Source organism: Uloborus diversus, chromosome 7 (genome assembly GCF_026930045.1).
Source record: "Uloborus diversus isolate 005 chromosome 7, Udiv.v.3.1, whole genome shotgun sequence".
Classification (NCBI taxonomy): Eukaryota; Metazoa; Arthropoda; class Arachnida; order Araneae; family Uloboridae; genus Uloborus; species Uloborus diversus.
Genome location: NC_072737.1, coordinates 163,555,479 through 163,568,858, shown reverse-complemented (window position 1 = coordinate 163,568,858; position 13,380 = coordinate 163,555,479). Strand labels below are relative to the sequence as shown.

Here is a 13,380-nt window from a genome sequence, read left to right as displayed (position 1 = left end):
CAGTAATACATTTCAAGTTTGGAGCCTTTTGCTGTCATGTTTCCTGTTCAATGACTCAATTCGACGGAAATTCCCAAAATATATTTAAACCAGATTCAAGATAATAATACACCTGTGATGCATTGTATGAGAATTCTTTATTTTTTAGATATATGTATATTGAGTAAGGTACCGCCGTATAGCCAGGGCTAAGGCAAAAATACATGAAATACACCACCAGCTCAGTCAATTCCAGCCGAGGGCTGCAGTATCATGCTTATTAGCACTCATCAGCCCGGCATAGGAGTGGCTGAGCTGGAGGTGGAAAACCAGTGCTAATTCTGCAGTAGCTACCAGTTTGTTTGGCAATCTTGGATTCCTTAAGAGTGCCACTTCCACCTCCAGCTCAGTCCTTCTATGCCGGGCTGATGAGTGCTAATAAGCACGAAACTGCAGTCCTCGGCTGGAATTGACTGAGCTGGCGGTGTATTTCATGTATGTATATTGTTTGATTGTTTCCTCGGGATGGCACCTTTTCAAGGTCGTCGTTATCCCCGTCATAGCTTAGACAACGTACTTCATGCCGCCTTCGCAATAAAGAAGGAAGGAAATTTCTTTTTGTTGTCTATCGAAAGAAAAATGAGAAAATTTATTTAACCAAGAGTATAAAACTGCTGAACGATTTTTTAAAGATTTTTTTGAGCTAAATACAAGAGTCAGGCTCGCTTTCAATATTAAAAAATGTAGTAACTATGTGTGTAAATTGAATATTTTGTAATTTTTTACCAAACAAGGTAAAGATCAGTCATTGCAACGAAGTTTTCCCAAACCCTCCTTCCTGCACCTCGGGAACCCCTGGGGGTTCGTGAACCACTGGTTGGGAACCTCTGTCCTAGACGTTTCATTATGAGGGGAAAATATAAATTATTAAATTAAATAAGAGGAAGTGAAGAATTCATTAAAACCGAAATAATAGCATGGTGACTGAATATTTATATTTATTTTTTTATTTAAAAAAAGCCGTCTCTTAACCACTCATTACTTGGATCCTTGAAGGGGGGAAAAATGCAAAAGTTAGCAGAACAGTAAATATTGATAATCGCTCTCTAAATTCAATGAGCATAAAATTCAAGATGCATGTCAAACAAAACCCTTAATAATTTTTGATTTTCTGATACACATTTTAATATTTACTCAAACAAAAACAGGAAAATAAAATGTTGAAGCACAATTTTTTTTTTATTTTTTTTTTCTTCTAATCATTTATTTATACATTTTTTTTTAAATTTAAACATTTACTTATTTACTTACTCTTGGTAGCTTATACATTTGGGCATCATTTTTACAACTTCCATTCTTAAAATCGCAAAATTCCCTGCATTTCCCCGGCTTTTAAGAAAATTTTCAAAATTCTCTGCAGTTTCCCTGTTTTTTTCGTGGAATTTTAAATTTCCTGCTTTTTCAGATTTCACTGTGGTGTGGCAACCCTGTGCTAACTAAAAGTTTGTTCTGCTTATTAACCAGATTATTTGGATTTAGGACCAGTTGATCTGGATGGCCTTTGGTCCCAGATAAAGGTGGTCTTACACTGCTGTGCTTAGCGCAAAAGTGGTATCTGTAGTTGAGTTCAAATTGAGAAATTGCCGTTTAGTGCCTCCATGTATTTGATTCAGATGAAACTTTTTCAGAATTTTATAAAAAATATTTCCCATCGACAAATGACTATAAAACGTTGCACTTGGGTAAAATATGCAGCAAATGAACACCTGGTGATGATAACTCAATTTTGACAAAAAGTGTAGATATGACTTTTGTGCTTAGCAAGGTAGTACAGCACTCGGTGTTTCACAGAAACAATAAATAATTACGTTAATTCAATGTAAAATGCCTTTCAAACTTAAAGACACAAGAAAAAACGTTTCTTTCATTGACTAGTTTTCCACATCGTGTGATCACAAAATATCACACAGCATCAACCTTTATCAAAAGACTATGAAGAACAATTGCTCCATCTTCCTTTGTGTACCATTCCAAATCACTGTTGCTGAAATGGGAATCTACGGGCTCCCGAGGGCCGATCTGTGGGGGTCGAATGGTATATGATCCTGGACGAACGTACACTTGAAATGCAGCTTTAGCTTGGTATAGTTTGTCTGCCTTATAATCTCTGAATCTGTAAAGGGGAAAAAAGGTCTGATTGGTAAAAACCCAACAATAAATATGGGCAACTCCATGGTAACAGAGGTATCAATTGTTGCACAAAACTTCCTACAAAGAATCCAATTATGTTCGCTTGTTGTTTCATTGCATGACTTTATGAAGAACATGAACTCGGCTTCTATGAAATACAATTAAATTTCGAAGATTACTGCAAGCAATAGTTAAATGGGTATTTGTTTTTACTCAAGTAACAGACATATCTCAGATGGTAAGACCATTACTGAGCTAAAACATATTAACTAAAGTTTCTGGAAGCCTTCAAAATATAATTGCATTTTATCAAAGTTAAAAGTCACCGTTCCTTATAAAGTTCATCCATTAAACACTTCGCAGCATGTTTTGAACAACAAATCATAAATCTATAAGAATGGAATTGCCCATACGTAAACACTAGATTTAACAATAAATTGAAATTTTCTTCCATTTCTGTCACCATGACTACATTAATGCTTTTGCCTGGTCATGCAAACCCTGCAAGAGTAAAGCAATTACTAATTGTTTTTTTTCCATGCACTATCCAATGACATTGTTGACAAATGTATGGCTTCTCAAATGTTTGTTTTATTGGCTAAGGCATTTGCACTAAGATTTTGAGAGTCCTTCATACTTTCAAGGACTTATGAATGCATTTCTTTTCTGAAAAATGCCTTCATGGTTTGGATTAGGAGTCTCCAAAACTATGACACAGGAGTTTCTAATATCTGGCCCACTGACGTGAGCCAGATATTAGCTCCACAAATTACCCAAGTCTCAATTACAGGAATCGGAGAGGTGGTTGCAAAAATTTTAAGAAAATTTTGATAAAATTTTAGGACATTTTTAGGACAACAAATATCAAGTTTTTTAAAATGAAATGTAATTCATAATGATTTTATGTAGTGGGTGATCAAAAGTTTCAAATTAAATCTTGAAAACTACTACAGAATGCATTCATTCTTCTATTCTTTAACACAGTGACACATTATGAAGTCGAAATATGTACCAGTAGTATAAATATATGCCAAAATGCTTCTTTACAGTTGCCGAAAATTCGAAATTCAGGCAACTGAGTTTGAGATTTTATTTGAGATGGGGGAAAAGGGGACACATGTGTACAATTTTTTTTCTTGTCAAATTTTCTCAGAAAATATTATCAATTTCTCACAGAAAAAGGATCCCCCTGATTGAATAGTCTTTTCTTTGCGCCATGGAATTTTTTTGGTTTAAAAAAAATATATATTTCTATACTTTACGGAACTTTGATGAAAAACTGTTTTCAATTGTTCACATGTGCCCCTATGGGGGGGGGGGGCACAAGTGAACAAGCTTGGGGCACATGTGAACAGGGGCGGATTTAAGGGAGGGCAGGTGGGGCTACTGCCCCAGGGCCTCCACAACAAAGGGGTCCCCACAATAAAATTTTTACAAAACATCCTAACTTTCACGGGTCAGCAAATTTTACGTTTTTTCTCCCAGACATTTTTTTTTTTTTGTATTTCTACAAAGAATGCTTGCACAAAAATAATATTATTATCGATATATCAGAAAGCACTGACTACAAGTATCCATTTACTATCAACTTTTTATTTGATCGAGTATTTCAGTGGCAATATATTTTTTTTATTCATTTAATTTGTAATTTGTACCTATGAGTTAAAGAGAAATAAAGTAAGTAAAAAAAATGAAAACTGGTTAACTTTGCAGGTTATCCTTACAACTTTTCGCTTCTTGAGTTCAAAAATTTAAAAATTATTTGACGAAATGACTTGAATAGAAATTTTTTAAATGAAAAATATCGGATATATACATATATATCAAAATATTCGGATATATATCAAAGTATCGGATATTTTCGAAAATATGATGATCCTTTTGAACCCTGATTAGGGGCCTCCACTCCTTCGTTGCCCCGAAGCCTCCGCACTTCCAAATCTGGCCCTGCATGTGAACACGATTGAAAAATGCAGGACGGGCATCATATTTCAATGAAAAACTCGCTATAATGAAGTACATCGTTTATACCAATTACATTCAAGGGTTTGTAGCCTATATTGTGTCAGTTTGAATTGTACAGTAACTATTATAAAGAAAATATTTTTTTCGAAAACTTTGCTCACTGTCAAATTTTAAAGTTTCATAGCATATTCTAATCACAGGATCGACAAGAAAAATTTTTACAACACTAAACAATACAAAGAATATTTTATTATGTTAAGTTTATTCTCATTATAAAGTGTGTTTAAGCTTCATGCAGAATATGATGATGAATTTTAAAATTATTCTAAACTTCAGTTTTTAGAAAAATATTTTGTCTTTATTTTCCTTGCAAATATTATACAGCTCTAAATTTTTGGCCAAATATTTAGTAATTAAAGAATTAAAAAAATAAAATAAATAAAATAATTAATAATTATATAATAATAATTAACAATAAATTTACAAACTGATTGAAGCAAAATAATAGTTATAAATCCTTTCATCTTTATAATCACACTTTTAGAAAACCTATACTAATATTCGTATAGCAGAGAGGATATGGGAACTGCTCACATGTGCTCCAAGATGTTGTGTTCACAAGTGCCGTGTCATCTACCTTAGAACTAATTTTCCAAAATAAAGAATTATTAATTTAATTACAAAATTTAAACATTGTATAAATTTACATGCAGGGTTCATATAATGGTTTGCAATAATTAAATTTACTTTATTAGTTAGTTTAAAATACGTTTTTAGACGAAACAGACAGAGTAAGAAGAACATCAGCATCTGCTAAAACAAAGAAACTCACCACAGGAGCATGAACTGACTCCTTGCTCTGAAAATTTGCTTAAAAAGTAGGGCTGGTACCGCCATTACTTGAGATTTTTTAAAGGTTTTTTTGCTTGACGTTATCCTAGTAAAACATACCATGTTCACATGTGCCCCTCTTTCCCCTACATGCACATAAAATGAAGTTAGGTTTTTTACTTCCTTTTTCAAAAAAAAGGAAGTATTGTATTCGCGAAAAAAATTTCACCCAAAAATCTGCCTTAATTTCCATTTTGCTCATCCCCAAATGAATGTTGAGGTTTTTTTTCAACCCGACCACACGTGGATATGTGCCTAGGAACGTACAGACACCCGAAATATCTATTTTGACCATCCCCGAGTTAATTACGAGTTTTCTCGTGACGTCTGTATGTACGTATGTATGTGCGTATGTATGTTGCATAACCATGGGCGGATTTATGGGGGGTCAGAAGTGGGCAATGCCCCCCAGTTTTGGGAAGACTATGTAGTAACAACACATCTTCCAAAAATTAAAAAAAAAGTTTTATTATTTTTTCTTTTTTCAATAGTTCAGAAGGGCATGGATGGATTTATAGGGAGGGGGGCATAGGGAGCAGTGCTCCCCCAATTTTGGGACGATTTTATGTAGTAAAAACACATCTTCCAAAATCTTAAAACAAAAAAATCATAACTTTTTCATTTTTGAATAGTTTAATGAAAATGAAGAGAAAAGCGAATATCGTTTTCTGATGGGAGGAAACAAAAGCAGGGAAAAAACGAACGTTAAATACAAATAGTACAGCTGTCACTGGGGTGCTGAAAATGTGTCTAAATTCACTATTTTGGACTGAAAACCATTTGGGCAAGTATATGAATGAAAATATAGGCTAAACGAGCTATACAGTAAGCTGCAACACTTATAATGATTGACTATTATTTTAACAAATTAGAACTTAAAGCAAAGGGCAAAAATCTCCCTCCCCCTCATTCACGCTAACAGAACGATCTACTTGTTTATGATTTGTGTCCACATTTAAAGTATTTGCGCATAATATTTATGTTCTTAGTAGATTAATTGGCCTTTCGAGAAATTCTAAAAAACATAGTTTTTTTTCCTAGACTATGAAAAGAGAGAAAGAGACAATAAATACTATCACAAACTGTATAAATTCCAGTTATCTGAGTATTCTGATTAAATGAATCTTTTTAATTAGAGGGAAAGTACAATTTTACTTACTTTATAAATACTGTTTAAAAAGTAAGGTAAGTCATAATCATCTAAGTCTAATTGAGTAAGTCCTTGTCCTTATTGAAAACTAAATAATTGAGTCATCAAAAGTTTTGGAAAAATTTGCTGAAATTTTATAAAAGTCTATAAAAATCTAACAAAGATTTGTAAAATCGTAAAAATCCTTTAACCATAAAAACTGACGAATTTTCGTGAAAATTACAAAACATCAAGCAAAAATCTGCAGGTAAGAGTGAATTACAAACAGGGCCAAATTTGCCTATAAGATAAACAAACTATTGCTTAGGGCCCTTTCTTTGAAGTGGGAACCTAAATCCCCCCCCCCCCCCCCCCCAAAATAAATAATTCATGATTTGTTCCTTAAAAAATGGAAATTGCTTGAAAAAACTAATTTCATTTTTAAGTGCTTGGAAACCTTGAATATTTGAAAACGTGTGGCTACAAACCTTAAATTTTAAATTTTCTAACAAATGGTATAGAGGGGGAGGAATGCCAAAATATGTCAAATTCAGCTCCTTGCCACATCCTGTATTAAAAATACAAAAATCATGGTTCTCACGTTTGTAACATATTATTTGAAATAAATTTTTGTGACTCACATGTTTCATATTTTGCTATTTATTCAATCCCAAATGCAGTATTTTGGAAAATTTTTTGTATTGATTGCTTTTATCTTACTTCTTCTGCATATTGTCTATCTGTTTAGCACGGAAAAAAATACACACTACTTCTATTTCTTTTCGTTTTCTGCCCTACTTGCAACTGAAGAAAAGTTGTTGTCATGAGAAATCTATGGTTTCTTTTTAATTTAAAATAGCTATTTCTTACAAAATTAGAACAGGACTGTAAAAATTTACAATCAAGTACTAAAACATCAAACTTTAAAGAACAAATGAAGTGCGTTGAATAATTTTATTTATTCTAGAGTCCTTGAAAATAATTAGATAAGTCTTTGAAAATCCTAAGCAAAGTGGGCTCCAATTACTTCTACACCATATTGTTAATCTGTTTAGCCAGGAAAAAAAAAATATACACTACCTCTATTTCTTTTCGTTTTCTTCACTACTTATAATTTAAAAAAAGGTTGTAATGAGAAATCTATAGTTTACTTTTTCTTCCAAACTTAAAATGGCTGTTTCTTACAAAGTTTGAACAATACTGTACAACTGTATAATCTAGTTAATAATTTCTATGTCTATCCAATTAACCTTTATAAGGCTTCAAAATGCAGAATTTTATATCCATTTTACAAAATTTCCTTCGGGGAGAAACCCCCGGCCCCCTAAAATTGGAGATATTCTCTTTCCCACTTAAAAGGGAGCCCTGCGTCACTCTCGATATCAGCTCCCTCTCTTAATGTCAATTCAAAAAGGACAGCATGAAAACACACATTAATGAAAACGACACACAAAAAAGTAAAGCATGGATTTATGCATCACAGGAAACAGACAAAAACATGGGAGTGGGGGGCAATAAAAATGTTGCTAAAAAAAAATCCTGCCCCCCCCCCTCCCCCAAGAATTCAGTCCTAAATCCGCCTATGTGCATAACTCAAGAACGGAATGTCCTAGAAATTTGGTATGTAGACTCCTAGTGGGGTCTAGTTGCGCACCTTCCTTTTTGGTTGCATTCGGATGCTCCAAAGGGGGTCTTTTACCCCTTTTTGGTGTGGAAATCATTGTTAATTTCGATGTAATCTCTAGAGGTTTTATAATTCCTTGACACTTAGCGATATATCGTCAGTCTTTTGGTCGTCAAGTTTTGTCGCCAACTTGGCGATTTTTTTTTTGAATTTTTTATTTTAAAATCTGGTTTTAATTTGGCCACTGTTGGTGATATTTAGAGAGTAAACTATTAAATCATATTAAAATTGCCACTAATGAGAAAATGACATTAAATTGGAGTAAAAGGAAATCACGTGATGCACACATCAGCTCTTTTTTTTTTTGAAAATGATAATGGTAGTAACAAAAATGATTGATAACACTTACCACCATCACAAGAACAGTAGGCTTTTTTTTTAATTATTTATTGTTCTAGTTTCATAACAACTACAGCAGCAACGAAAGGATTGCAGTTTAATTTTTGCTGCTTAGACTGCATTTATGAAAAGAAAAAAAAAACAAATTTTTTAAGCAAATCATAGTTTATAGCAGCTTTTCCTGATTTCATACATTAAAAAAAAAAAAAAAAATAGAAACTGCTTACTCATCAATGGTTGAAAATTTGGAGGATCCAGCATATCTCATAGTTGGTGATATCATAGTGTGATTACTATCAGTATCCTCAGAAGATTTTTCACTTTCTCCAGAGACATTATGGATAATCTTCAACCCTAGCATGGCTAAAAAGGGATATGAAGCAGAATTACAATAAGAAAACAAATTACCTCTTTAAAAATGGTTGATTAATAACTGCAAAGAATAATATGAAAAAATAAAGGAAAAAATTAATATTGCAAGAATCATACAGAAAGCATGAGTTTGTGTATAAATATATTATATATGTAAACAAACTTTTTAATTTTTATCCATTATATAATTTTCAAAATTTTTACAATTGTTTCATTTAATGAAAATATTTAAAAAGATAAGTACCATTTCTTAGCAATAAACTGAAGTTTTATCAAAAGAAATAATTCATATTAAGGGGGGTTGACAGAATGAGGGGAAGGAAATTTTTGATGAAAGTAAAACACTTAATTAAGATAAATTTAAATTCAAAATTAAAACTTTTGAAGGGCATTTGGAACACCTCATAGAAATTAAGCTTTTTAAAGGACCTGTGGGAACCCTGTCTAGGCATTTTGCTTGGAGAAATTTTATCAATAAATAAAAATTTAAACAGGTTATTCAAAAAAATCCTACTTTTAAGTTTAGAAAAAAAAACAAGCAAACATTTTATGATTAGAAGAGAAAAAAATCAAATATATTTACATGCTGGTAAGAGTTTCCCATGCTCTACAATTTGTCGCACATTTCCAAATGAAGTTCCATGGAAAGCAATATGCCATTTATCATAGATACCACTTTTTTCTGCTTTCAATGGAGTCCTAAAAATTACAACAAAATTATTATAGTAATAAACATGATTCTTAAAACAAGCCCCTAATGGCTACTTTTATGCTCCCTTCTCTTTGGAATAAAAATATTGGCTTTGAAACTCAAAAACTGAAAAAATTAGGGAGCACAATTTCTAAAAAATTGGAGCATGTAGGGGGGAAATGGTGGTTCTATTTCGATTCGGGGGGGGGGGATCATTTTCTGTAAGAATCAGCAAGAATGATGTTAGAAGTATTTTGAAGGTATTTTTTATTATTGCACATTGGTTTTGGATTTGGAATATTTCTTATATGTAGCAGAAAGCCTTGTCAAACTTGGCCATCATTTATACACCAACTCACCCACCAGTATCCTAAAATAATTGCAGTCAAAAATCTTTTCTGCAATGGTTTAGTAACACATACCAATAAAATATCTTTACCATCGATTCCGATTACACCGAGTACAAAACAAAATCATCAAAATACTTCTGGTGCAATTCTTGCAGATTCTTATGTAAAATGACCTTCTGAATCCAAATACAACAACACAGTTTAACCCTATCTATGTCCCCCTTTTTGAAAATGGCATCTCCCCCCCCCCCCCCCGAAATTGCTTTCAGTTCTCGATGTGGCAAATTCTGGTCGATTACGGATTATTGCTGGTTAAACAAGTTGATTTAGCGTGTTCAAGTTTCTTGCATAATATATTCAATCTAGTTTAGTCTTGTCCTGTAAACAAACTCCTGTAATCATCATAAATGTGTACATATCAAATTCTCAGTTCCCTACTACCAAAATTTCTTGCATCAACCTTGACAGATCTTGATATTATACTGACAGCGTCATTATTGACGTGTTTTGTACTGCATTAAGGTTGAATAAAAATTAAAAAGCAATATTGCAATAACACGTATGAAACATTATATTCATCTTAAAATACCAATATTGATATTACCTTATAATATTAGCATTGTATGCATGTTGACACCGTCAAGATGATATTGATTTCATGCTGTCGGCGTCAAGGTAATTAGTACACAATAGAACAGGTGGACCTCAGTGGCGTAACTATGTACTGCAAGACCCCGTGACGCGGGGAGAGGGGGGGGGATCCGGAGTCAGAAGGAGCCCGAAAATTTTTGAGCTTGGTTTTCATTCAATTTTATAAAATTTTTCCATAAATCAAACTTAGTTTAAAATGCTAAATTTTTCCTGGAGCCCCCTAGAGCCCCTGAACATGTTGAAAAAGGAAAACATTGGGGCTCTATGCAAAATACTTTTTCAAGGCCCTCTTGTAGATAAACATTACAATTTTTTCCAACTGCTAAAACAGTTTCAGCCATTTGCGGCCCCCAAATAGTAGGGGCTTTGCCACGGCCTCAGTAAACAGGCCCTGAGTAGCGAGAAGAGGGCCCACGGGCCAACTTTCATGCGCAAAAACCAAACTTGGCTCTTGGCTTGGTAATATTGCCTTCCCTATGCCACCTGCTACGGAGAGAAGGGGAAAATCCCTGATAGAAAAGAAAAAAGTCCTGATCGTGCCGGAGCTCGTAAAAAGACAATCAAGAGAAGTTTTTGGGTTAGACCTGGATTGTGAGACGACGGGGGCAGAGTGGAAGGGGCCCGAAAGTTTTTGAGCTTTGTTTTCAGTTTTATGAAATTTCTCCCTAAATCAAACTTAGTTTCAAATGCTTATATTGGTGCTGAGCCGCCTAGAGCCCCAGAACCTATTGACCAAGGGTCCCTCTAAAACTAACGATTTTTGGGGCTCTCCTGTAGCCAAACATTACAGTTTTTGCCATTTGCTAAAACAATTTTAGCCATTTGGGGGCCTCAAATAGCAGAGCGTGAAAACTAAACCTCGGCTCGGTGCAAAAAGTATCATATATTGCCCTCTCTACACCACCTGGACCCTGAGTCATTTAAAATTACCGAAGATCATCTAGAATTGTGTTTTGGGAATTTCAATATCAAAAAATTTCCGGAAGTTTCATCTTCAATCCCCTTTTCCTTACATAACATTCTAAAAACGCATTGGTAAACCACTTTTGAACTTGCCCCGGACCAAAATTTTTCGAAATCGAAGTTCCATAAAGGCAGTTTAAGGATAGTTTTACAATCGCGATTTTAAAACTTCAATTTCGAAACATTTTCAAAGAAGGTCCCCAAAACTTGATTTTGTTCTTAATATCACCAACATTCGCTTAAAATTGCGTTTTTGGAATTTCAATTTCGAAAATTCTACTGTAGAGTTCCCAATTCAATCCCTTCTTGTAGCGTCATCAAAAGTGGCCAACAATTGCGTTTTAAGAGTTCCATTTCGAGAAACTTCTGGGGCAGATCCCGCGGAGCTCTCCCCCCTTTTCATTAACAAAGGGGTCTAAAATTGCATTTTTGGAACTTCAATATCGAGAGATTTTCGGAACAGTCCCTGTATCTTCCCCCAAAGGGGACTCACAATTACGTGTGTAAAAGCTTACGGAATTACAGGTAAGGCTCCCGAACCTTCCATACCCCTAACATCACTGAAGAACATTTAAAATCACTATTTTGGAAATTCGGAAAAATCTGGGGCCGAGTTCTGAAATCATTCTTTCACCTAACGTCATCAAAGGTGGCCTATTCTTTTTTTAGAAGTTCAATTTCGAAAAATTTCTGGGGATAGCCCCCGAAAACCGTTGTTTTAAAATCATCAAAGGTCTTTTAAAATTGCGGTTCTCGAACTGCAATACCAAAATATTGTAGGAAGAGAGTTACTGGCCCCTTTTCACTGCGTTACCAAAAATGGCTAACAATTGCGTTTTTAAAACTTCACTTTCAAAAACTTTACGAGAAGAACCCCGAGCCTTCCTTATTCCAACACTTGGGGGGGGGGGATGGATTTTTGCTTTTTTTTGGGGGGGGGGGAATCTTCGCAATATTTAGGGGGCCGGGCACCCCCAAATGTAGATTAATACAATTTTTAGTAGGGGCCCAAAATCAGATTTTGCTGGGGGCCCGAATATTTGAAGTTACGCTACTGGTGGACCTTCAATGATAGTTATGCATGAGCACAGTTCATTATACCCAGCGTCCCTCGTATTGCTGGCATGTTATCTTCCTCCTTTGACTTTCAATACAGTCGGTCCAGGAGCTCCACACTGCACGTGGCATTGCAATCTGTAGGCTTTGCTAAGTTGGTTGCTTAGTTATTAGTGTGGAATAGTATTGTTTTAGGAATAACTTATGAATGACTGATAACTGCATTTGTTTATTAATACAGTACTAGACAAGCCATATCGCAGACAATGTGCGATTAATGATAGAAATGGCCGAAAAAAGGTTTTTCGCCCCTAGCTTTTGAAACAAAGGACATGCAACCCAGAATTTCGTATTATCACTTCATATGTTTTGTCCAGGGGATATTTTCAATGCTGGTACTTTATTTTATTTATTTATTATTTTGCTATCTTTACTCTTTAATGTGCTATAAAAACTTCCGGAATTATTCCTAACTAAGCATTTTATGTCTTTATAATACAATTAGAAGCATGAATTTAAAAAAATAAGTCAAGTATTATGCAAAACAAAGAAATTTTCATTTTTCAAATTAAATTGCGAGTTCTATTAATATCTTTAAATGAATTTCCAATCAGATGTCAGCTTTAAGAAAATATTCTTAGGCTAAAAAATTAATCAGTCTTGAAGAATAACAGAAATAATTAAAGAATGAAATTTAACACTTGAGTTTGAAGTGAAAATAATACAAATAAATAAATAGATAAAACATCTTGAAAACATACTGATTTCATACTGTTGTGTCATTGTATCCTGGCACTTTCCTGTTATATCAATAAGTATGCGGGATTACAAAAACAAGGTCATTTTGCCTAGAGACTGGATTCATGCTGTCATGACAACATCTTGATATTTTCCTGTCATATCAATATGTATGCAAGATTACAAAAGCAAGATCATCTTGTCTACAGCTTGATTTCACACTGTCATGGTAACATCTTGATATTTTCCTGTCATAACAATAAGTATGCAAGATTACAAAAGAAAGACCATCTTGATTACAGCTTGATTTCACACTGTCATGACAACATCTTAATATTTTCCTGTTATATCAATACATATGCAGGATTACAAAAGAAAGACC

The 13,380-nt window shown here is 34.0% G+C and overlaps 1 protein-coding gene across 1 annotated transcript in view; it reads right to left on the bottom strand.

Annotated features, from left to right (window-relative positions):
- Window positions 1-497: 497 nt before the first annotated feature.
- LOC129225835 (neuralized-like protein 4) overlaps window positions 498-13,380 on the bottom strand; it is a gene marked incomplete in the record, with an annotated part of 156,574 nt that continues 143,691 nt past the window's right edge. The window contains 3 exon segments of the mRNA XM_054860354.1: window positions 498-2,152; window positions 8,405-8,540; window positions 9,133-9,248. Of these exon segments, the coding sequence (XP_054716329.1) occupies window positions 1,942-2,152; window positions 8,405-8,540; window positions 9,133-9,248 (463 nt within the window).